The sequence below is a fragment of the Balaenoptera borealis genome (genome assembly GCF_965194805.1).
Source record: "Balaenoptera borealis genome assembly, chromosome: 11".
NCBI classification, from domain to species: domain Eukaryota; kingdom Metazoa; phylum Chordata; class Mammalia; order Artiodactyla; family Balaenopteridae; genus Balaenoptera; species Balaenoptera borealis.
The window spans coordinates 28,546,145-28,572,467 of record NC_138868.1 but is presented as its reverse complement, the minus strand read 5'-3'; the positions used below and the strand labels follow the sequence as shown (position 1 = coordinate 28,572,467).

The 26,323-nt window shown below is 39.8% G+C and overlaps 1 protein-coding gene across 11 annotated transcripts in view; it reads right to left on the bottom strand.

Moving 5' to 3' along the window:
• MPPED2 (metallophosphoesterase domain containing 2) overlaps positions 1 to 26,323 on the bottom strand; it is a 173,689-nt gene that overhangs the window by 105,097 nt on the left and 42,269 nt on the right. For 6 of the 11 annotated variants that reach the window (XM_082343850.1, XM_082343858.1, XM_082343856.1 and 3 more), the window contains one exon: positions 19,833 to 20,014. The exons of the other annotated variants lie outside the window; for them this stretch is intronic. In XM_082343850.1, the coding sequence (XP_082199976.1) occupies positions 19,833 to 20,014 (182 nt within the window). The remainder of the gene's footprint in view (positions 1 to 19,832; positions 20,015 to 26,323) is intronic. 11 annotated transcript variants of the gene reach the window in all.

The following is a 26,323-nucleotide window of genomic DNA, read 5'->3' as shown; positions in this document are numbered from 1 at the left end:
CCAAGTGCTTCAGGGCTGAAATTCCCTAAGAACATGGATAAAAATTAAGATCTTTTACAACTAGAAGAAAAAAAAGATGTGAAAATATTATGCATTCATCTCCCTTACACTCTTCTGGTGCATCCAAGTCTCATTATTATTATAGCTCCTCGTTTCTTGTTCATAAAGAGCATTTGGATAAATGTTTGCTGAATGTAATTTAGTTTTTTCCTACTACTTTGGCCAAAAGATTTAGCATTTCCCTAACATGAATATTAAACTCAGCAGAGCCCATGAAGCACTGGAACCAAAACAGTTAATTAGCAAGTCACCAAGACTGGAGCAAGAAGCAGGAGGTACAGCTTAGGAAGCTGCCCATTTTTCCTGTAATAAAGAAAATAAAGACAGTAATTCTAAGAACATTTATTAACCCCCCAGTATGGGTAATTGCCATCAGATGTGGGTCTGTCAGTCTTGCATTAACATAAGCTACTGCATCTTGGTTTTCAATGGCACAGTAATGCCTATGATACTGCAGATAAGTGCTAACGCTGGAGTTTTGAGAACCAAGCCCTGTGTCCAGCAAATGCTTTTAAAAGAATTTCACTCTCAATGGTTGCTTGCCCAGAAGAAATTCATTTTATGTTAAAAAAAAAAAAAGTAAGAAAGAAAACAAGGAGGCATTCAATTGAGCAAGCATTTTCTTAACTCATTTTAAGATAATCTCTTGCATTCACCAACAATTTCTCCAATGGGTGGAACCACAGAAGGAGACTTTCTATGGTTCAGCTGTATGCTCCATTCTACATTGGTGTACGACCTAAAATAATGGAATGGCGATAAAACAAAAAAAAAAAAGAAAGGCTATTATAATGGTCAGGACACCCCGACCAATTTTAAATTGAATTACACAGCCTGCTAATCTTTATGATGGGATAAAATTTCTTTCTACGTTATGCATTATACTAAAATTTGTAGCACCTCCCCCTCCCCACTTCTTGAGCTAACAGACTCCTACACACACCTCCTGGGTGATAAAGCCTCTCTTCAACCCCAAAAGCATTGCTCCTGCTGACTGCGAAGGCAGGGCACAGCTTGTGCAAGATTTCATTTTTACAGCTATTGCTAGTTGGTGGGCATCTATATTTGACACCAGAATATACACACACAGTATTATGAACACCGGGCCTATTTTCTTAATACCACAAGCACACATTTTTAAAAAGGATGGATTCAAACATACACATATGGTAGGAGAGATTTTTAAAACCAACACTATTGGAGCTTTGTTAAATTTTTAAAAAGGATGTGCAGAATCCTGCATACTGCATATCTGATGAAGCAAGCACACTGCAGAAGCTCTGAACTATCCAAGTCCAGAAGTAGTACAAACTCTTCTGAAGGATGAGCCCGCCTGTGTGGGCTGAGTTCTTGCTCATTCGGTGTGTTTCTCTCACTCTTGAGGTGACGGAGCAGGGTGCCAATGCAAGGGGAAAGTGCGTGTTCTATAAGCATGGCCAACTTCAGACTTCACCTGCTCTAATCCCGACAGAGAAAACTAAGAGAGGATGGCAGGAATCACTTTAACAAGTTTCTTGACCCTTCTTCTTCCTGTCATAAGAGAGGAGTTTCCAAACTGACCTTATTAAAACCATGTATAGGGGCTTCCCTGGTGGCGCAGTGGTTAGGAATCCGCCTGCTAATGCAGGGGACACGGGTTCGAGCCCTGGTTCAGGAAGATCCCACATGCTGCAGAGCAGCTAGGCCCGTGCGCCACAACTACTGAGCCTGCGCTCTAGAGCCTGCGCACCTAGAGCCGGTGCTCCAAGACGAGAGAGGCCACTGCAATGAGAGGCCCGCGCACGGCAATGAAGAGTAGCCCCCGCTCACCGCAACTAAAAAGAAAGCCCACGCACAGCAACGAAGACCCAACGCAGCCAAAAATAAATTAATAAAATAAATAAATAAATAAATATAAATAAAAATAAAAACCATGTATAAAATACTTCCAGGAGACTGGACCCTTCTTAAAACTCGAGTTCTTTCAGACACCTCAGACTATGGAATCTTACTCTGTAATGCATTTTGGCTTACGTAAAATAAAAATGAAAGACACACCCAGATACACTGACTTGCGAACACATGCATGCTCCGTATCACTAAGCTGTATCTATGACCTTTTCTGTTTGGCCGTGCCACGCGCCTTGCGGGATCTTAGTTCCCAGACCAGGGATTGAACCCAAGCCCTCGGCAGTGAGAGCGTGGAGTCCTAACCACTGGACAACCAGGGAATTCCCAACGACCATTTTTTTTTTTTTTTAACATTTGCAAGGCAGGCAAAGAGACCATCCATAAGAATAAAAACTTACATCTGAGGACTACTGAAAGAGCATATGGCAAGTCATGAGCTACAAAACAACTAACAGAAACTGCACACAGTTTCTGTTTTAGATCTTTCCAGAAATCCTAGACTCTTTTAACTGACACTCTCTAGTGCCTCCGAGACACACACTGGCTGCTGCCCACAGTGCACTAAGAACAGTCACAATTATCCCTGGTGACCCCTGTGCACTTCTGCTCCAACATACGGCATCCCAGAGTTACGTGCCTTTATCCCCAAACTAGTTTATGCCGGCTGTACTTTTTTACCATAATCATCTAATCATCTAAGAGAGGATGGCAGGAACCACCTTAACAAGTTTCTTTCCTTCTTCCTCCTGTCATGAGAAATGAGTTTCCAAACTGATCTTATTAAAACCATGTATAAAATACTTCCAGGAGACTTAAAATGACTAGATATGAACATTAAAAGACTGTATAAATTCACTGTTGCATGAGGGTATATGACACCACTTTAAAAAGTGAGGGGAAAAGAATCATAATAATCTAGAACTATTCTGCACTCAGATTGTTTTGCAAGCAAGTTTTCGTTCTTACTCGCCAATAAATAAAGTGGAAATGTGATAAATATGATACATTTTAGATAAAGGTGATAAACTATATGTGTGATTTACCTAAGAATGATAGTGCAGATTCTGAATCACAATGCCTATATTCAAAGAAAAGCCTTCAGACACGGCAGCTATAGATCAGAAGACTGGCCAAAACATGAACATCTGTATGTTTCAAGTTAAAATAAAAATATTTAGCTACATGCTTATCACAGTTATAGTTTCCCGCTTTAGCTGATTTTTTGATTAATTGCACACTTTCCAGTCCCCGTCACGCTGGACAAGAGGGCTTTAGCTGGAGTTGGAATTGCACACGCAAACAGCTGTGAAGGTGGAAATCACACCCTTCCCCACCCCTAACCCTCACGCAGCCTTTTCAAAGAACAAAACATCCAGACTCAAAACCTGTATCTGCACTACAAAAGACATACATGTATTTTTGGTTTCTACCTATTTTTATAGAAGAATGGTAAGTTTCCTCACTTCCACAATGCTACATATTCAAGTTTAGAGATTCATTTGTCAACTCGATATAAGTCATTTTTAGGCTTTGTGTTACATTGCTTTCTAAATCCAGGCTTTCTGTGAAGGAAGGATTCATAAAATGAAGAATATGAAACTATGCAACTATCAGTTCTGTTTCTTTCTTTTTTTTTTTTTTTAATATGAATGTTTTTTTTTTTAGCACCTTTAATTATTATTTTATTTTATTTTATTTTATTTTATTTTTTTATTTTTTGACTGTGTTGGGTCTTCGTTTCTGTGCGAGGGCTTCCTCTAGTTGTGGCAAGCAGGGGCCACTCTTCATCGCGGTGCGCGGGCTTCTCACTATCGTGGCCTCTCTTGTTGCAGAGCACAGGCTCCAGACGCGCAGGCTCAGTAGTTGTGGCTCACGGGCCTAGCTGCTCCGTGGCATGTGGGATCTTCCCAGACCAGGGCTCGAACCCGTGTCCCCTGCATTAGCAGGCAGATTCTCAACCACTGCGCCACCAGGGAAGCCCCTCAGTTTTGTTTCTTAAACCCACAAGGACCTCACAAAGTACAGCTGACCCATCCAGCGTTCCTACTAGTAACACTAGTCCAATCACTAGGACTACCACCACTAAGACTACTACTACAGGCTTTTGTTTGACTATCAATTCCAAATGCAGGTGATAAAGGGAAATAAATGCATAGGTGTTTGATATACGGCAGGCACTGAATCACAAAAGACTGTGTAATGTGAAATAATTCAGAGTCTATAGGTAAAGAATGAACAATCTCATTCTCAGTATTTTACAGAGAAATCAAAGCTTGGAAGTTGTATGTTTTATATCAGATGTCTGTCCTCACAGGCATGTCTAGTCTCCTCAAAATAGGGAAGTTTACCTCCCAACCTTATTTTCACACAAAGGAGAAAAATGCAAAGTAGAGAATAAGTGAGATTCATATCACTGGCAGAAAGAAGGGAGACAACACAGTTTAATGTACAACTTTACCCTGAAATTAGAAGAAAAAAACGTGCTCTTTCTTTCCTGCTCCTGAAATTTCAGGAAGCACCAGGAAAATTTAAGAAATACCAGGAAAAAGGTTTATTTCAGTTTCATAATGCACACAAAACCTTCTGTGATAACATCTAAATCTGATAGATCAATAATGCATGCTATAGTTAGCTGCTTAATTATTCATTTTGGATGTAACCAAATAGGTTTTAAAACAAACTCCAAATGTGAAAAGAACTAGGAAGTACAGGTAGTGTAATCAAAAAGAAAAGTTTTTCCCCAGTGTAATTCTTATCTGGAAAATCATAAAAGTCTCCTCTAGTTTTCAAAATTAGAAAGAGATATTTTGATTAAGAAGTTTATATATATTTTTTACAATTATGTATGTTTTATGGACTATTACAAATGCTAAAATCAAATGCCTTAAATCCTCCATTTCAAAATACAGGACATAAAAATGGCATATATTACATTATCAAAAGGTTACAAGGTGACAAACAAGTAAATGTGAGTCTAAAAACATTATCCAAAGATAGGTAATAAAAAGTGAAAAAAAGCAAACAAAGAGAACGTTCATTTGGGGGGGGGGGGCAAATCAAAATAGAAGACTAATTGAAGGTTGCTGTATACTGTTGCAAAGGCTGTTGACTGCAAAAGAGCAACAGCCAAGAGGGTGAGTGGGAGCTGTGTGCTTTTCAACAAGCATGTACCCACCAGGTTCAGAAGATACCGCTTCACACTTCGTACGAAAGCACTTTATGGACAAGCAGCAGCCCTGATCAGGAACAACATATAGGAAAGACTGGAAAAAAATTTAAGTGAAAATGCAAAACTACTCCCATTTCCTTCCCCAAGTAATAAAATAGAAAAACAACCAGAATAAACAAAAACAAAACCAAGTGTAAGGATCTGAGTTTCAAAATGAATTTCCCCCCCTTTTAGGCTAAATTATGAATGCTACTAACCAGCTGTCTTTGTAGGAACCCTTCCATCTATAGCTCTGGATTTTGCCTTCAAGTTTCCACCAGGACTAACGTAGTCACGTCAGAAACACACAGAAAATCTGAGTATGCAAGTTTCCAGTACCATCAGCCAGGCTATCCAAGCTCTTATGATCTCACTCTGGCACATTCTGGCCAGCAGTCTAAGAGCCTTCCATCAAACAAACCTAATTTATTTGACATTCATTAAGAATTTCACCAATTTTTAAAATTAATTGAGATACCAGGCAGTATATCTCGGAGCAAAAAAACATGTTAGATAACTCTCTACGGTAAACATATTTTCTGGTCTTTGACAGTATAGTGTAAAAACTAGAAATGAAAGAAAGATAACATCACTAGAGTCCCCACTGCCATGAATTTCTAGGATCCTGGAGGCCCACCCTCCCCGAATGCGTGGAAGAAGGCAGGACTCAACACAGACGCTGCCTTTTAGAATTTGGGGATCTATGTTACGGTAGATGTAGCATCTGTAGCTTCAGATCAAGAATAACTTCTTTGTATGTTTGCTCGGAGGACTGAATGAGATAACAAACGTGTTTACAAAACACCCACATAGCGTGGCATCTTGTCAGTTAATATACAACTCTTCTTATAATATTACTTAGAAATGTAGGTATAAATAGGCTAATTTTATAGGGTCAAGTTTCCTTTATAACCTCCTCACTCTTTAAGGGTAAGAAAGTGAGGAACAGTATTTTGATTTAGTCTGATTTGGTTTGGTTTTTAAAACTAATTGCAAGGCCTGATTCTGGATTGGATCCTAGAATAGAAAAAAAAAATGCTATAAAGGACATTACTAGGACAATTGGCAAAACCTGAAAAAAAAAGTCTGAGATTAAATAATAGAATTGTATCAATTTATGTTTGATTTTGAAAACTGTAGTGGGTTAATGTAAATGAATAGCCACGTTCTCAAGAAAGAGTCATTGAAAAATTTAGAGTAAAGGGCCCAATATCTGTAGCACACACTCAAATGCTTCAGAAGAAAAGAAAGAAAGGAAGGAAGGAAGGGAGGAAGGGAGGGAGGGAGGGAGGAAGGGAGATGGAGAAAGAAAGAATGATAAAGCAAATGAGGCAAAACTAACAGTTGGGGAATCTGGGTGTAGGGTATATTGGAATTCATTGTATTATTCTTGCAACTTTTCTGAAATTTGAAATTAGATTCAAAATAAGAAGTATAAAAATGTTCATTGAAAATTGATTAATCAACTGGGGCCACCCACTGGTGTGAGAAGTGCTGTCTACACCTTAATGGCCCTTCTGGTACTTTACCTTGGACTCCACTCCACTTTCCACTCCCTAGGCCAGTGGCCTGCCCCGTGTGCAGGAATGGCTGAACTGAATTACGTGGACAGTGCTACAATTATGTCCTCTTCTCATTCATCTTCCTTGCATGACTCCAAGTGAGCATGCGTGGGGTGAGCTAATGATTTGCCGTGTTATCTCTGATGAGTACTATATTATTTGCATCATAATATTTTCATTTCCCCCCCCCCCTTGCCCATTATGCCAAGTTGACAGCAAGGTCAGCTAAGTTACTATAAGGGATTTTTAATGAAAACAATTATAAATTTAAAATAACTGTGTTTAAGGCATTTAACAGTCAGTAGGGTCAAGTGATTACAGCAGTTACAAGACCCATGGGACGTGTTCACACCAAAACAAAGTGAATAAATTACCTCAGCTGGTGCATGTAATCACTAAGTGACCACAGGGGTCAGGCAGAGTGAAACCCTGAAGACTCGCACGCAAAACCAATAATAAAAATTTATCAGTCAAAGGGGGAGAGGGAGGATGTCAAGAATTAGCGAGTCGAGTGATAGACTAAAAGCAGAACTGACTCTCCATGCAGCTTCAGGGCCAGGAAAATGACGGTTAAAAACCCAGGGGACAGCTGGAAAAAAAGATTACAGGAGACAATATGCAGGCGGGCTGGGAGGAGGTGGGAGAGCTGAAATGGAAATGACCTATGCAGTATCAGCAAGTTCAAAGCCAAACCCGGGGTCACTTGGGTACAAGGATGACTGTCTTTATCCAGAAACCTGTGGAGGGGTCTGGAAATCCATTCGAAGGTTTCTGATGTAAGAACGTGATGTGATGTTAAAATAAAATGATCATCTCTAACATTTACATGGCACTTGACATCTTCTGAGGATGTCCTTCAAACGTTACCCTCACAACTCTATTTCTCCTTGTTGGGGAAAAGAGGTGGCTGAATATCAGGGAAGCAATGCATTTTGTTCATGGAAATACAACTAGGAAGCGAAGAAACCAAACATTTATCAAAGAGTCTTTATTTGCTAAAGACTCTGCTGGAAATACGCTCTTAGGAGACTCACAATCAAAAGAGGAGATGAGAAGCCTTTGAGTAATGTGTGCTAACGGTCTAAACACCATACGGAGGGGAGGAAAAGATGACGACCAATTGGGAAGGCAGGGCCAGTTTCGTAACAGAGGTAAGCTTTGAATTGGGCCTTAAAGAATGAACAAAATTCACAGAAGAAAGGGAACAAGGTTGGCGGGCAGGCAGTGGGACCCACAGGAGCAAATATTCAGTTATTCAGCAAAAATCTGTTGAGCGCTTACTATGCACATGGCACCATGCTTGCGACCTCATCAATGACAAGGAGCAGAGAGACACACCCCTGCTCTCACGGAGCTTGCTTTCCTTCCTCTACCCAACCAATCAGCGCACATGTGTTGAGCAGCTCCTGCACAGAGGTATACTCTTGTAGGTATAGAGGATATGACAGTGGTAAATGGGACAAGTCCAGACCCTCATGGAGCTTGCATCCAGTGGAGGAAGACTGATAATAAATAAGAAGACACAGAAGTAGGAAAAATAAGATCTCACCAAGGAGGTCTGAGCAGAGACCAACAGACCCAGGAAATGGATAAGGTGGGAACGACTTTGGACCAGCATGTGTCTGTGGCCGGAGGACTAGCAAGAGAGAAAAGATATGACATAAGCCCAAAGAGCTAAAGAGAGGGTGGAGAGAAGTATGTTGGGGAGGGAAGCTGGGCAGATAGATTGGACCAGCTCATGAAGAGCCTTGAACGGCATAACAGACTTTATTCCATCAGTAAATGGTTCCTAAAATGCATTCCAGAAAACATGAGTCTGACGGCATAATCTATGGGAAAAGGGTCCTGTGCCTCTACTGCATCTGTAAAAATGGTGATAACAGTATCAACCCACCTGAATGTTGCGAAGATTAAATGAGTTAATTCTTGTAAAGGGTCAGGCAATGGTGAGTACTCAGTAAGCATTAGTTATCAAACAGTTCCAGGAAAATGAATGGTAGGCTGAGCCTTGGCAGTTTCTTTAGGTACAACAGACACTCAAGAAGGAAAATTGACAAAACATAGTCATATTTAGATACAGGAGGTTTAGGAGCCTGGGTTAATGGTCATGTGAATCAGAAATGGGAATTCAGGATAATGAGCAGTATTTGGAGGAGATACTAATTCGGTTTGAGATACATCATCTTTGAGGTATCTGTGTACCTTCTACCATCTATGGCAAAATACCTAGTCTCCAGTTAAATGCAAGTATCTGGAGAGAGAAACAGATTAAGATAAAATCAGGACTCCATGCCACAAATACAACCTCAAAGAATGAGAATAATCTCCCAGGTTTTGATATGTAGAAATAGTGCAGGATGGCATCACACCCAGGCAGAAGATAAAGCCCCTAGTCCTGTGCAAAATTGGGTAAAAGATGTTTAAACTCCCTGAGTTCTAGCTGCCTAATTTATAAAATCAGGGAAATAATACTGACCATCAGGGGCTGGACGCTAAAGGCAGTGACACTGCTCTCTTGTTCCCTTCTCCATTCTCAGCACCTCCCACAAAGCAGGACCTGGTCTAGAGGAGGTCACATGCAAATAATCCTTTGAGGATGAAGTCCCTTCACTTTCTGGGATACAAGGATCCTGGTCCAGATTTAGGATTATACAGTTTGGGGCTTCAATATTGCCTCTTAGCCAGACGGTTTGGAAAAGTTGGGGACTTTTTTATTTCCAAAGAGCTCCTCTTTAAATTTTATTTATTTATTTTTAATAGTGATACAATTTTCAAACAGTAAAGTGAGGAAAGATTCACCCATTTCAGGACAGTGTTTATGTGGTTTTTTTCTGTGAAGCTGATGAAGTAATGGTTATATGTGTCTTGGCCATGTCTATTTCTCTTTAGGAGATGGGGATATTTCAGCAAAGGAGGAAGCAGGAAGCTTTAGAAGTGAAGGTTCAAAGAGTGGTTCAAAGCTCTCGTCTCAGCTCCTGGATTGGCTCACAGTATGACCCCAGTCTGTCCTTCTACCTTTCTGGATCTCCATCCATTGATCAGCAAGACAGGTGTAATACTGTCTGCCCATATCAACTTCCCTGGACCATTATAAGCATTAATGATCTAATATACTCAAAGGTACTTTGAGTCCTTTGGAGGAAAGATGTCATATAAATTAGAAGCAGTATAATTAATGTAATTTAAGAAAATGGCTGGCCATAACAGAGAGGATTAGGTTCACATGGGTCACGAAACAACCTAGCCTTTGTGTCATCAGGTCACTGATGATCCTTTCCATTGGAACAAAACCCAATCTTACTTATTTGAGCATATTCAACTATTCTGTTTGGGTTTTTTTTTTTTTTAAGTACTGTACTTAATAAAATGACCTATACTTTAAAGTTAATATTATCCTTATTGGGAAAATGTATTTATATATGAATTGACTCATAAAGTAATTCACTTTAGGATAAAAGATTCTTCAATATAAAGAAGGACAAGTAAATAGTAAGCATGAATCAACTGTTATTTGGATTACACAGATACTCATCCTATACTGTTACAGACAGGAAAACAGGATCTCTGCATCCACCTGATAGAATATATAGGCAGCTCATAGACAATTTTATTCTAGAATGTCATACTAAGGAAAAAATAAACCTAGGGAAATTGCTTAGAAAGAGAAGCTATAAATAAATTTAAACAGAAAGAGAAGCCATTAAATATAACTCTAGGGTGATAACTGAGAAAAACACATTATGAGTCAAAAGCTGAAGAGTACAGCATGTCAGATACTGTTTTTGTGAGCAAACTGAAGATTAAGAAACTTCTTTGATATTAAAACTGTAAACAATAAGAGCCAGGGAATTCTAGGCTCTGAGAAACTGTCTCACACATTCTCCTCTATAAATCATGGGAAAAGTCATCTTCTTTGCCCTTCTTAAAGCCTCTTACCTTTACCGCGTTATTAGATATGACTATTAAGTGGTCATAAAGTTATATCGCTGTAAACATTCCAATGAGGCTCCCCTGCTCAAATCATTTCTGGAACTTTTCTTTGGGAACTGCTAGGCACTTTACTAGAAAGCAGTTGTCATTATGTCACGTTATTGTTTTGTTCTGTTTTTACTTATTTTTATCGAGGCATAATTGGCATAATATATCAGTTTCAGGTGTACAACATAATGATTCAATATTTGCATATATTGCAAAATGATCACCTCAGTAAATCTAGTTAATATCTGTAACTACACATAGTTACCAAATTTTTTTCAGGTGATGAGAACTTTTAAGATCTGCTCTTTTAGCAACTTTCAAATATGCAATACTTATGTGTATAACTATACTATAGTATATACTACTACACTATACTATAGCATATAGTATTATTAATTATAGTCACCGTGCTGTACTTTACAGACCCATGACTTATTTATTTTGTTGCCATTATGTCACATCATTGTTTTTTATTCAAAATGGTATATCTCAACTTGCCCACTTCGCAAGCTCCAACCTTAAATGTGCAAACCACACCTAGAAAGCATTATGCGTAAGAGTTTAAAAAATAAATTGAAATCTGCCATCGATAACCTGGCTAAAGCCTGGTGTGCTGGAGTTTGTAAGACAGGAACTACTGGGCAGGAATGGTTTTCAGGAGAGACGGTGACACTGTGTGCACGTGTAGGGGTGGCGAGTCAGTGGGCCAGATTCAAGGAGGGAGACAAGGGAGATGACGGGAGACTGAAGCCTGGCCTCCTCAGGGGTGTGGTTCACAGGTTAATTAGAATCCAAGGAGACGTCTTTGTGTGTTGTGTGTGGGAAAGGAGACAGGGCCAGGTTTCTGGGGGCCAGGCAGGCCACGGTGCTCATCCTTTTCTATGCTCCACAGGCAGAGTGGGCCACCGGCCAGAGGTCACTGTGGCACAAGAGAATGTAGGGCTACCTTCTCTGAAGTTCTGGCATCCTGGGGAATAAGAGAAATTCACCAGAAGGACAGAAAGGGGGAGTCATGGCAGCTTGGGTAGTAGGTAATATTTAATGACCATTCACTACTTGTACACATTGGGTACCCATTATCATATTTAACCTCACCACAATCCTTGTAGGTTAGATACACTAAGCATTAATAACTTTCCTTTTACAGATGAATAAATTGAAGATCACAAAATTAACAATGTTGAAGCCAGGATTTAAACACACGCAGACTAAATCTGGTACTCACACTCTTAACCTGACACCATACTGTCTTTTCATACATCAATACACACACACATGCATTCATACACCATACGACAGGATACACTCCTGCTGTGAAGAGTAGTTATCTTGGTTTTTTTCTGTACAGTTATTTGCATTTTTTCACAATGAGTACGTAAGCTTTCATAATTAAAAAAAGAGTCTGTAGTCATTTTTAAAAAGCCCTTAATGGAGGAAGGTAACCTTCTCTATGGGGGTAAAAAAATAAATAAATAAAAAATAAAAAGCCCTTAAAGGGTGAAGATTTTTCTGCCACTGAGGATATTCAAAAATATGTGACACCAACTCCCAAATACTACTGAGAGTATTAGAAAGAAATTACAATCTTTATATAGGGAAATTTGACAATACATATTAAACCCTTTTTTAAAAGTACATATCATTTGAAGCAACAATTCTACCTATAGGAAGATATCCTATAAATTAAGGATGTTTGCAGAGAGAGAGCAAGAAGGATGCTCATCACACCAGTGCAGATAATAATAAAGAAAAATGAAAACACCATAGGCGTCCAGTAGTAAAGATCTGGCTAAATAAGCCAGAGTGCACCCATTCAGCTGAATGCTGTGCTGTAATTTTTTTTTTTTACAGTTACAGGACAATATGCATAGCTCTATTAACTTTTAAAAATACTCCTTACACAGAGATGGTGGCAAGGCCAAATGACCCTACCCATGCTTCTCTTCTTCTTCCCCGTGGGTTCCCTTCCCTCCAAGGTTCCTGCTTGCCCTTGGTGGTACAAACACCATTCTCATCTTGTACTCCTTCTTGCGAAGCCTGCGTTTCCGTTCTGTCCCTAACCTCTTCCCCTAAAACAATGTCCTTCTGGTTTCACTCTGTTGCCCTTCTAGGCTAAGACAACATGAAATGAAACAGGGCCCTTCAAGGGAGTTCAGGGGGAAAAAAAGCTTCTCCAATAACTACCATCCTTTCATGAAATCCTAAAGGAAGAAGAAGGACAATAGTGTTCAGCCATTCTCACAGGATGAATAAGAAACTGAATGAAAACAGTCCTCCCAGGACCAAGAACCCTAGAAAACTTCACCACTTCAAGTAATTACCAGTGTAGCCAGTAACTACAGAGCAAGGGCCAGAGTCCTCAGAACCATCTGCTGTGTACCTTGAGAAATGGGCTGCTGAGAAATGGTCATCTGTGTAGAGACTGACAATTATAGCAGCAGAGAACATGGATGAGGATGGTTAAAATAAAATCAACAAATTGTGAAAAGGAAAAAAAAAAAATTCCTTAAACAAAAACACTTAGAGGGTAAAGACTTGCTGTTATTGAGGATATTCAAAATAGAAAGTAGAACTATTTCTCAAATGCTACACATTGAATAGTAATTACTCTGGAGACAGGATTATACAGAGGAATGTATATTTTCTACTTTGCACATGTCAAAAACTTGAATTTCTATAACATGTGTATCCTATTTATATCGAAAGTGTGCTTTTTTCGGAAAAAGTATTTTAGTCATATTTATTGATGTGGAAAGTTGTTCTTGATATATTGTTAAGATGAAAAACAGACTACAAAACAGTATTACTGTAAGATCTCTATGTTGGTAAAAAGCACTCACGTATATGTATGCGTACGTGTGTATCAATAGAAAACATTCTGTATAGAATCACCCTATTCTATTCAACAGAAAGCATTCTTTAAAAATGTTAACAGTGGTATCTCTGACCATGGGTACTTTTGTTATCTTCTTTCACTTATCTCTATTTTCTAAGTTATCAGGAATGAACATTACATGTATTATAAGAATAAAATAAATAGCCCAGGCTGTGAAAGCTTTTCCCAAAGACCAGCTCCAAAGCTTTGGGCCAATAGCAAGATCACTGGAAGAGGAACACATTCTCCCAGTATGATTATTCTGAAAGGGGCAAAATCAGTTTGTGTGTCTATGATCTGGGATGTTTGCTACAGTCACACTCTGTTATAACTGTGCCTAATACAGTGCTCCTACAAATACAAAGAACCCTTTTCTTGAGATTTTCCAAGGAAGCGTTTTCATTCTTTCTTTTAGGCCTGGAGAAACTGAAACTCAGAGCTATTAAATGACAACTGAGACCCAAGAAAAGCCATAATTTTAATTTCATGGCATTGGTGCTGTGTTAAAAGGGATTTTGAGTGACGAGATTGTTAAACATCAACTTTCAGCTAAAAGAACAGGCCACCCCAGAAAGCTGTCTTTCTAATTATAATACAGGAAACAAAACAACCACCACAAACCCTTTTCAAGCATTTCTGCACAGTATATAGGAATCACTAACAATAGCCAACTGGATACATACTTTGAGGACAAAAAGGAAAAGGAAGGGCAGGGCAGGACATTTTATATACAGTACAACATAATTTTAAAGTTTTGGCCAAAAGTGCAGGCAGAAGAAAAGTCCTATCCTTTATGTTCATTCATTCACTCAGTGATTGAACAATGCTTTGTGTGCACTGACTATGTTCCAGGCCCTACTCAGAACTTGGGTGTACGAGGAGCACTCATTAGGCAGGGGACAGACAAGGAAACAATGGCATAACAACCACGGGAAGGGCTGCACAGATGCCTGACCAATGTGTTAAGGGAAAAAGAACCAGTCATAAAGGATGAAGGAGTTCTCCTGGAGGAGAAGGTCATTCCAGGAAGTGGGAACAGGGTTTGCCACAGGAAAGCGGTGTGGAAGGGCATGTGCATTCGGGGGATGGGAAGAAAGTTGGTGTGAGTGTAACTGAAAGTTGGAAATATGAAGGTGGGTGTGCAATCAAATGATAAGATCTCCATTTGTGCAGCATCCATGGGCATACATGCATATTCAAGAAGAAGGTTACCACAAATATTCTAAAGATGAGAGGACAGGAGCGATGAAATCAAGTGATCAGTAAAGAACATCAAAGAGACACAGGAAGACCATAGGGGCAAAGTGAAGGAAGACCACACACGACCCACTGACTCACAAAAGGTGCCTTCAGGCATTTCAGTGGTTTAGAATGCACTAGCAATAAAAACAATTACATTTTAACTGGCAATTAATCTATAGTTGGCAAGTTTATTTTTAAGCCTAGTCTGTGACTGAGATACTTTTTTGCCAAGATAAAAAAGAAAATGCCATAATGGTTGAGTAGCTAGGATCCCAATTCATCTCACCAAAGCCTATTCATTCATGACACCCCTGGAGCATATCTGAACTAACACATGAATGGGACTATAGCATTTAACTATCACCTTAAAAAGTATTTCTTGGGTTTCCCTGGTGGCACAGTGGTTGAGAATCCGCCTGCCAATGCAGGGGACATGGGTTCGAGCCCTGGTCTGGGAAGATCCCACATGCTGCGGAGCAACTAGGCCCGTGAGCCACAACTACTGAGCCTGCGCATCTGGAGCCTGTGCTCCGCAACAAGAGAGGCCGCGACAGTTAGAGGCCCGCGCACCGCGATGAAGGGTGGCCCCCGCTCGCCGCAACTAGAGAAAGCCCTCGCACAGAAACGAAGACCCGACACAGTCAAAAATAAATTAATTAATTATTTTAAAAAAAGTATTTCTTTGGCAAAGACCTATCTATATCTCTTTCCCACAACTGTGACATATGAGAAATGACATAGACCCACCTTAGGCTCTGAGCCTATATATGTGTTAGTGTGCATGTTTAGAAAGATAGTTATTAAAAAACCACCATTTTACTCAGGATATAGTCCCTCCAGCAGGGATCCCAAGCCCCAGACTGGGAATAGAGAAAGATAGGAGAACACACGTGGGAAGTAGAGTCTGATAGACCTCAGATCAAATCCTCAGGTCACCTCCTAGTCATGTGATCTTAGGTAAGTTCACTTCACCAAGGCTCAGTTTTCCTCCTAAGTAATAAAGAAGCTAATAGCTTACTCATAAGTCATAGAAGCTACTTCACAAGTTATTTTGAGGACTGCATGAAATGATACGTGTAACGGAGGGGTGGGGGAAGAGGTACGGCGTCTAGCCCCTGCCACCCACAGATAATACAAGTCTCAGTCCCAACAAGACCATGAATTACCTGAGTGACCTTGAGTAATTCATATAATCTCTCTGGTCTCAGTTTCCCCTTCCATCAAATGAGGAGGTGGGACCTCCAAGTCTTCTTACAGTCCCAATGTTCTGTCCCACTAGTGTTAATTGTTAAGAGGGAGACCTGTCTTCAGCCTCTATTCTTATGCCTCTTTGGGCTCCCTCTTACACTCTAAATTCCTCTTAAATCTATGGCGCCAGTCCTTTCTAGTCTCTGCCTTTTGCATTCTACGCCGCTGGCTCTGTTGTCTCCCTCTACACTATCTATTGAAAGTCCAGAGGCCAAGGGGTGTGTTAAGAATGGTACAAGCTTTATCACAGAGTATATTCCCACAGCAACCATGGGGTATATTATTATTATTAGGCCCATTTTACAAATGAGAAAATCAAGGCTCAGGAGTTTAAGCAACTTATCAAAGGCAGGGAATTCAACACAGGCTCTTCCCAGATGCTCGTAATCATTACAGGCTGCATTACCTTTCCAACCTTTGGCTGTACCTAGCTTGGGTCCTATCATCTTATGACCCTGTGCCGCCTGCTTATCTCATAAACTACTTTGTATTAATAACTTCGTGTGTTCCTCCTGCCAGGTGGTGTATGTACAAATTAACCAGGGACTCATCATGTCTGAACCAACACAGAACTCGTGATGGGATTCTCAGCCCCTGCAGCTGGTAGGTCAGCGTGAGATTCAAGATGGGCAGAGCTTAACTACATCTTTAAAATAACAGCACGTGGTCAAATAGCTACTCAACTTCCACATGAAGCTGCTGGAAGCTACCACATTTAATTCAAGCCTAAAGTCTGCAAGCTTCCTAGCTGCCATAAACCCACTCATAACACCACGGAATGGGAAAGGGCTAATAACTTGGGGGTCAGACAACCCCAAGTTTACTCACTGAGTGAATCTGGATGGATTTCTTAGCCTCTCTGAGTTTCTTTTCTGCTAAATGATCTCAGGTAAGATAGCCCAGCTGAGCTCCAGGTTCCTCATCTGTAAAATGCGGATAACATTAGCAATCTTCAAAGGATATTCTAGGGATAGAAGGAGTGCCTAGCCTATAGCCGAAATAGATTAGCCTTTTGGGAAAGTAAGGGAGCCTGGGGGATGGTCGAGCTGTTACCAAGAATCAGGGTGGCCTAGACGGGAGAGATGGAAATCAGTTAGAGGTTCACTGGATCTCAGTGCCTGCCAAATCTGTGAGGAACCATTCTGGTGAGAGTTGAATGCCCTGTTATGGCAAAAGCCCTAGACTGATCTGACCCCTGACTCCACTCTCCTAGGCCACCTGGCAGCTGTTGCTGGAAGCACTCTTTTCAGGTGAAAAGTTCCCAACTGAGCCAAGTGGTAGAGTGTCATCACACACCATCTCTCACCCTTGGAGCACGCTGAGGTTGCTGGGGTAACTGAGCTACTCTGGGCTTTCCCTATGGGATTCCAAACTTCTCCATCCTTACCCCGCTGTGGGCTCCCTTCAGCCTCACATTCTGCGTCCCTTGCAGAGAGCTCTTCCTCCTGCCTCAGGAGATCAGAGGGGAAATGGGACGAGAAGGAACTGACCTTGCAATTGGACCCCAGCATTTTATTTCTTTACCTTTTTATTTCCTTATTTATGGCACTTTTCCATCTATGGAGTACATTCCCTTATAAAATCTCCCTGTGTTTACTTCCATTCTACTACATAGTTCCTCTGACCTCCTCTTGTTTTTACCCTTTAAATATCTGTTGATGGTTCGTTCTCCACATTCCCCATTCAGTTATTAATGGCCCACAAAAACTTCCTAGCTGCAATCATTTACTGATTAATCTGCACAACAAACCAGAAAGACAGGTGGTATTAATCCTTCGTTCTACAGAGGGAAACCAAGGGGAAAAGCGAGGTTAACTCAGTTGCCCAAGGTCAGTGGCTAAACAAGATTATAACCAGGATCTATCCTGTCTTTTATTTCTGTAAACGCTTCCCACAGGGTTACCCCTTTACAAATCAACATTGTCAATGCAGCGAGATCATTTCTGTGTTGAGATTCAGTTGTCACAGAACAGTTTAAAACTGTCAAAATTCAACCCCAAATAATTTTGTCTGCTAATAGTTCATAAATACAAGTTGCTAAAATGAAGAGATAATAGTACTTGAAAGCAAATTTGACAGATGCAAAAGAGGAGTGAGAAGATCTGGATTATAGGCCCAGCTCTACCACAAGGAGACTCTGAGAAAGTCATTTAATTTCTCTGTATCTGAGTCATTTGTAAAAATGAGATTATGCCGAATGATATTTAAGATATCTTGCTGTTTTAAGTGAGATGACTGAATACCTACTGAAACAGCACAAAATATAAATCTCCAATATCCAATGTTGCCAAGATCGTGGTAAAATTGGTATATTAAGTACACAGCTACAATCCCCTTGGAAAGCAAGATGCCAATGTACAGCAAGAATCATAAACAATTTCATATCCTTTGACTTAGTAATTTAACTCATACAGTATTTTACCCTAAGAAATAAGTCAATAGAAGCAAAAAAGACGTATACAAATGAAAACGCACATTTCGGTGCTAGCTTCAGAAGAAAAATTGTTATCAATTTAAATGTTCATTTTTTAGAGGGATGTCTTATTAAATAAAAATACAGAACAATACAAATGTCATACTGCTATCAAAAAGGATAAATATGGAAGTTATGCAAAATCAATTAAAATCTTACCAATACTATCAAATGAAAACAGACAAAAGTAAAAGAGCAGATATGTACTCTGATGTCAACTTTATAAAAAGGTGGATAGATGTGCAAGGTCACAGGAAAACTCAAAATAGTTATGTTATAGTTAGGCTCATCGTTTTTAAAATATTTTAACTGTTTTTAATGAATATTGTTTTCCATTAACACATATATTTTATCACTTAATTATTTAAAAATGTCTCAAACCTTGCTTTAGTTTTATGGAAAAATGAATTTTCAAGTTTCTGCTTAAATCTCCCGAGTAATTTTTGTTGGCTGACACATTATTCATGACATTATTCTTGAGGAGTGATTTTTACTCTTTATTCTGTAATTCTTCAGTGTCTTTGGAGATTCTAAAATCTCAGAACCCTTACACTCCTTTCCCTCGTCTAAGAGGATTCCTAAAAAGATCTGTCATCTAATCTCGCTATGAATAACCCCATGACTGCCTTGTAATGCTAATATTTGGCAACTGCCTGACCCAGGAGTCAACATTTTTCCCATAACCCCGACCCATGGGTGCCTCTACAGAAACCACAAAGTTGCTATTACCCTTTCCACAGAGTGGAGGGTGGTTTCGTATTCCAAATTTTTGGAGCTTTACAGCAGGACATCTTATCTTTTCAGGGGTCTTAGGACACCCTTCTGGTTCACTTGGGAAAGCTGCCCCCAAGCAGCCCTGTGCTAGGACCCTCCCTTTATATAAGGGCTTTTACATCCTCCTTCATTCCTTAGAAATGTTCTCTTACTAGTAGGTCTTCACTCATAATATCTGGGAAAGATTGCAGAGCCAATGAGTTAAAAATATGATTCTACGTCTCATGTGTGCCAGTGAACACCCTCATTAAAGCAGAATGAGTGAGATGAGATTGGTTTCAAAGCTTTCCATCCCTTTGCCCCAGAGCCACCGAGGCCAGGCACTGAAAGGATGCACAGTAAAATTAAATATCTAAAAATTCATCTTTAATTAACAGAATTGGATTAAAGCTAGACACCACCGCATTTCATACGAGAAATGGCTGAGCTGGCTTCCAAGTGCTCTAATTCAATTAGGACGCAGTGAGTGACACTCGGACGGGAAAGGTTAATTGGGGGCGCCAGAACGCAATCATTCCTTACCTAACCAGTCATTAAACTTCTTAACCTCTGAGGGCAGTCCCAGCTCGGTGAAATCGCCTGTGTGGAGAAGGATGTCCCCATAAGGCATCTGGATACCATCTGTTCTGGAGTGTGTGTCTGAGATGCAGACAAACCGCGTGTGGCCCGCTGGTTTTGGAGTGTCATATGGGATGGGGTCGACCCTAAAGTAGACATAACAGATCCCATAACAGTTAAACATATTAGAACCCTCGTAATTGTCATCGCACATACATATTGACTGTTATCCGTGAACACACCCAGACAAACCGATGCAAAGACAGAAGTGCCCATTGTAACAAGGAACACTTCTGGGTGCAAAGGAGACAGCATCTCCCGTCTACAAACCCACTGGGCAAATTCAAATAGTCTTACTTACCTGGTAGGAAAATTAAAAGGCCAGACTATCTTACACGTAGAGTCAGAAATAACTCAGGAAACTGAGAGAGTGATTAATGGTGAAGTTTAGGGATATTGAACCCAACTGGGGAAGTAAAATGATGCTCCTTTCTCTCTCATCATGCTCCAATTGATCCCACTACTCATTAGGAAATGGATAACTAATTTATTCTTCCTTAAACATGCATAACTTAAGCAATGAACTAATTTATGAAGAACATTCTGCACATGCTTTGCCAACTGAGATGTGAAGAGACATAGTACTTATATTTAATTTCCTTTCTAGAACCATTCAACCCCTTTTATCTTCTTGTTTTCGCAGGGAGATTCACAAATCAAATTGTGGGGATGGAAGGTGATGCCGAAGTAACAGGGCTTTTTAAATAAAACACTGGATGTTCCAACAACTCTGTCTAGCTCCTTCTTTACCACCATGAATTATCTGCGGTCCCAGTTACACCTTAGGTTACTTGGAATGCTCAAATGCCTTGGGCAAAGATTCTATTCAGTACAAATAGCAAACCTTTTAATGGGTGTGTATAGATCTACATATGCATTAATACATGTACAGTTTTAGAGACCTAAGCACTGTGAAATTACCACTAGGGCACAAGAATCAAAAGGCAAAATGATCCACCCGAAGCAAAGAAAGTGAAACAGAACATTCTCATTTAATTGAGTGTAACAAAGTGTGCTAAATAAACTTGGTAAAGAAATGCAAATCTGACTCTTCAAGCATACAGTTTTAATTATTTAAGGGGTTTATAGCAGAGTTAAGGGTGCTTTAACTATATTAACTCTACACTGACAGCTTCCTGTAATTTCTCTGCAGGAAGATACACTTACTTTGGATTATGGGTGAAAAGAAGTAGTTACCAATGCAACGAAAAGGTCACAAGAGAAGCAAATACACAATGTGGAGATGAGAGTGTAAAACGTTAAATGAGGAACAATATTTCATATCACCGCCCCACCCTGGGTCATTAAAATGCAGCAGAGAACACAGGGAAAGCTCAACACAAGACTCCCTGTACATGTTGCCTCTAAAGGCTTTGTTTAATTTTTTGTTCCTTTTTCCACTTTTTAAAAAAGAAACAATCTGTTTTAACAATGGCAATTTTCGTGAAGGAAATAAAGACATCAGTATACAACCTGGATAGTCCTGCATTTCTTTAATGGTTAACCTTTTAATTTTATTTTATCTTTGTCAGAGAAGAAGGAAAGTAAGGAAGAAGAAAGGAGAGCTGGAAGAAGACAGAAAGGACGGAGGGACTGTGAACTGGTGAATGCAGTGAGTCTCACTGGGAACCCAAAAAGAAAGTTTAACTTCTGCAAAAAAAAAAAAAAAAAAAAGGATTTTTCCTGTAAAGGTTAGAAATTAACAATGCTGTTATCATGGAGAAAATTCACTAATCCACTGAGATCTCATGAGTAACCTGGAAACCCTCCTGATTATATCCAATGTTGATTTTTTTAAATATATATAAGGACATCCCTGGTGGTCCAGTGGCTAAGAGTCCGCACTCCCAATGCAGGGGGCCCAGGTTCGATCCCTGGTCAGGGAACTAGATCCCACATGCCGCAACTAAGAGTTCACATGCCACAACTAAAAGACCCGCATGCCTCAACTAAAGATCCCACATGCGGCAATGAAGATCCCGCGTACCGCAACTAAGACCTGGCACGGCCAAATAAATAAATAAAACTAAATAAATATTAAAAATAAAATATGTATAAAAATGTTTGTCTGCCTTTCCGTTACTGAGACTCTATTATATTCGGTCTCAGTGATTCTAATTGTATCAATTGATATTGCCTATCTTCTAAAAGTAGTTTTTCCAGAGAATGAAGGACTGTTCCCTGCCGCAGCAGACTGTGTCACCCTCTGAAAGTGATACGTAATATTCTATTCTTATACCTAAAGTTAAGATACTCGCTAGAATGGGACTGTGCACATTTATACTGAAACTACCAACATCTGAATGAAAATTCATCAACCACTGGACTTTATATGAATAAATTCAATATTTATATATCTTTATTTTCCAGTTCAGTTCTCATCCTGATGGTAAAGTATAGACAACCCCGTTTCTTTCTTTCCACAACTCAGCTAAGCTATGGGCACAACGACTGCATAAAAATCCTTTAGGAGTCCATCTGAATTTATCAGAGGGACATCAGGGTCATCATTTTGAATTTATAAAGCAGAAAGGAGCACAGATATATGCTATGAACCTCTTCAGTTTAGAGAAGTGAATCATCATGTGGTACATGATATGTTTTTTAGCTCTCTGCTGGGCGATCACTTTCTATGACTATTGAAACACCAGTCAATTTTTGAGTGGCTTCAACATCCTTCCCCACCTTCCTGCCTCCTCCAGAGAAACACTCAAATGTCCAACATCATTAACAGTGAAATAAAGGCCAAGGGATTAAAAAAAAAAAAAAAAAAAAAGAGGGGAGAGGAAGAAGGAAGAAAAATGTGTCTTGTCAGCTTTCAGCTGAAATAAAACAATGAGTCAGAGGGACACAGGAGGGCTGAGAGGGCCCATGCATCAATACCACCAACCTAATGTCATCAAAGAGAAACAATTAGTAGATGTCGGGGAGAGATATGGACGGTTGACTCAAGGTAGAAGATTGGGGAACTGGGGGATATAAAGATGCAGATGCAGAATTTACAGACATCCCCTGACCCAGAGACACTGATGTTCTTTGTTACGCACAGGACTAAGTACAGGAAGACAAGATGGTGCAGCCTGTCAGAGCCACACTGAATAACATGACAAATATCACCTGGGGGGGTCATAGGAAGGAAGGCATTTCCACCCAAAGACATTCGGAGCTGAAGATAAGATATCTAGTAGAGTAGGCAAGTTGCCATGGATATAATGAAAGTTGAGACAACCCTAGGGAAACGACTATTTCCAAATTGGGCATTAGGTAAACGACTTGAAAAAGGCAAGACAGCCTAACATTTTCCTGTGAAAGCAAGTTTAAGGGAGACCCTGACTGCTATGGGAAGATCTACCTGTTCACATTGTGGTAAGACCCTCCGCTGCATTTTCCTTCTTAGTTAACAACCTCACCGCGTACTGCTTATGCTGCTGACTTCTCACATGACCTAACATTTTCCCTAGGGAATCATGTCAAATATCCTAGCAAGTGAGTCTCTTACCAAGGCAATCTAACCCCCAGAGCTAGATTCAAATAGCAGACTGAGATTTGCACGTACATCTGAGTACACCCAGGGGAAAACAAGATGACATGGGAAGATGAGAAGAAAACACAGCATCATAAAATCCCAGAGCTGGACAAAACCTTAGGGAGCATCGGGTTCAATTCTTCATATGAAGCTTGAATCTCCTCTATCCCTTCCCTGCCTAGCTGACATAAATTTTCTCTCCAGCGTTTCCTGAGAAGGGGAGCTCCTGAGTCCCCTCTCCTCCCCCAGGGCAGCCCATTCTGGTTACTGATAGCTCTACTTGCTAGAAAGTTTCCGATCCAGAAACTCTGAGAAAGCTGAGCATGGTCCAAAGTGACTTGGCCTGGAGCCTGAAGACTGAGTAACAATTTGGCCGAGTTATTTGTTTCAGGCAAGTTATTTCATTCTTTTAGCCTCAATTGTCTCCTCATCTGTAAAATGGGAATAATAACGCCTAGTCTATTATATTACTATAAGGATATAAATTGTCAGGCACTAGATTGGCACACAGCACATGCTCTGAAAGTAAAGATGCAGAATGACGTAAGGGTGGGGCATGTTTGGCTATAAAGCCAGACAATCTGGCTCAGAATCCCACTCCACATTCATTAACAGTGTGACACCAAGCAATGTGCTTAATTCCTGTGCCTTGGTTTCCTTACCAATAAAATGAGTATACAAATAGTACCTGCCATGAGGTACTCATAGGACTGCCATGAGGATGAAAAAGAATAATGTGCAAATAGTGTACTCAAGAATAATGTACTTAGAACAGTGCCTGACACACAGCAGACAATAAATGCTAGGGTTTTTGTTTTGTTTTTTTAAATTCAGTGGTAATATTTTTACTACTATTAGTAGTAGTAGTTAGTTTCTCTGACCTCCATCTCTCCTTCTGTTATAAGGAGATAATAACAGCTACCACACAACTTGGTGAAATTAAAGGAGATCACACAAACAACAGCCAGCACAGCACTGGGCACATAATCCACAGTCAATAAAAACATTCGTTTCCTTCCTGTCACTTCCTTCTTAATCCTAGTTCTGCACTCTGAAATAGCAAAGAAGAATTCAGTCTCTTTTCCGTTTGATAGTTCTTCAAATATTTGAGGACATGTTTTACAATCCCCTGAAATCTTCCCTAACCTAGTTGAGCGGCCACATTTTCTTCAAGTTTTCCTTGCGTGATAGGATGTCAAGTGCCCCCAGAATCCTAGTGATCTCCTGAATACAAGCCGATTGGTCAGAACCCCTCCATCTATAGTGTCAGAATTCATGGGCCACGTGGATTCCTGGGCCAGTGAGCTGTTTATCCGAGACAAATGCTAGTACAGGCGATGGAGAACCAACAGAGCTGGACGCCCTGGAGGACTTTCCTAGGGGAGGCCTGAGTTAACATCTTAAATGGTTTTCCAATTAAGTCTCCAGGTTTTGTGCCAAGCCTCAAATCTTGTTCTTAAAGCTTGATTGTCAAATGTTTATATATCCCATGGCCTATTCAAACAAATAAAACATTCTCATTTATTCCATCTTGACCCCTTAGAGTTTTTTACCCACAAAAAACTAATATGATAATATTATTGCTTCCACTATGGAATCCTCTTCTGGCCATATTTGATATTTTTTCCAATAACAAATGTACACAGTGTTGCAAGTCCTATTGACAGATCTTCAGAAAAGCTGTAATCATGTGGTTGGTTATGACATGGATTTCTTCTTTAGGCCGAGAGTGCAGTAAAAGCCTTATGTACACAATTAGCTTATAATTCAGCGTCAGGATAGACTATAACCCTTACAAAACATTTTAACAGGATTTCTATGCATTTATCATCCCCCATTCCACTTGAAAACCCCAATGTTGTGCTTATGCATTCCACTGACTTTAAAAAGTTTTCGAATGTGACATTAAAGCTTTCATTTTTACCCTGAAAGTTCAGATGGTGTGAGAGTTAAAATTAGGTTTGTGATGTTACACCATCCGCCCTAGACATAAGAATTCAGTCCCTTCTCCACTTGACTGTTTGATAAAGATATGCAAAACCTGCCAGCAAAACAATGAATAAATAAATACCAGGCTTAAGTTAGTACAGTGACAGAATTTTTAGTTTGGAAGGGCTTCAGAGATGATCTAATCCTGTGTTTCTCTTCTTTGAATATCCTCTTCACAGTTTTTGCCTTTCTGTGTACACTATTACTTAATTTTTGTTAAGCGTCTTACAGCTTTTACACAATTTTTTTTTTAGTTTTGCCCTAAACAGTATCATCTATGAAGTCATGACGTGGATACATGTTGTATTTTTCAATGACACATTAAAAGAAATACGTAAGTATTAACATTTTTTCAGGTTTGTCCACTCTAAAGAACTAGAACTCAAGTTTTCTAACTTCCAATTCACTTCTCTTTCTACCAACTTAATTTTGGAACCGAAAAATGTATCTGCACTTGGAGAAAAAGACGATAAAAATTATAAAATGAGAGCAAATCAACCACCTAAACTCTTGTAGCCATTAATATCTAGAGAGACTGCTCAAAATTATTTGAATTCGTTGTCAAAACTATCCAAGTTTTAGGGCTCCATACACTGACACCCTCAATTCTTATGTACATTGTCCAGTTGAATGGAGTCTCTTAAAACTTCAAAAACTGCACGTTATAGTTCATAGGGAAAATAAGCAATATAAAATTTGATTTTTAGAATATTGGTAAAGATAAAGAGTGTTCCTCATGCTCAGAGATGTCAGGTCAGACTGATTGTGAATGTTTCCAAATACAGGTGTCGTTAGAGGGGCTACTTTAGTCGAGAGACAAGCCTCATTAAAAAGAGCTCTGGTTGTGGTGTCCAGGGCCTTCCTGCACCCCAACTACATT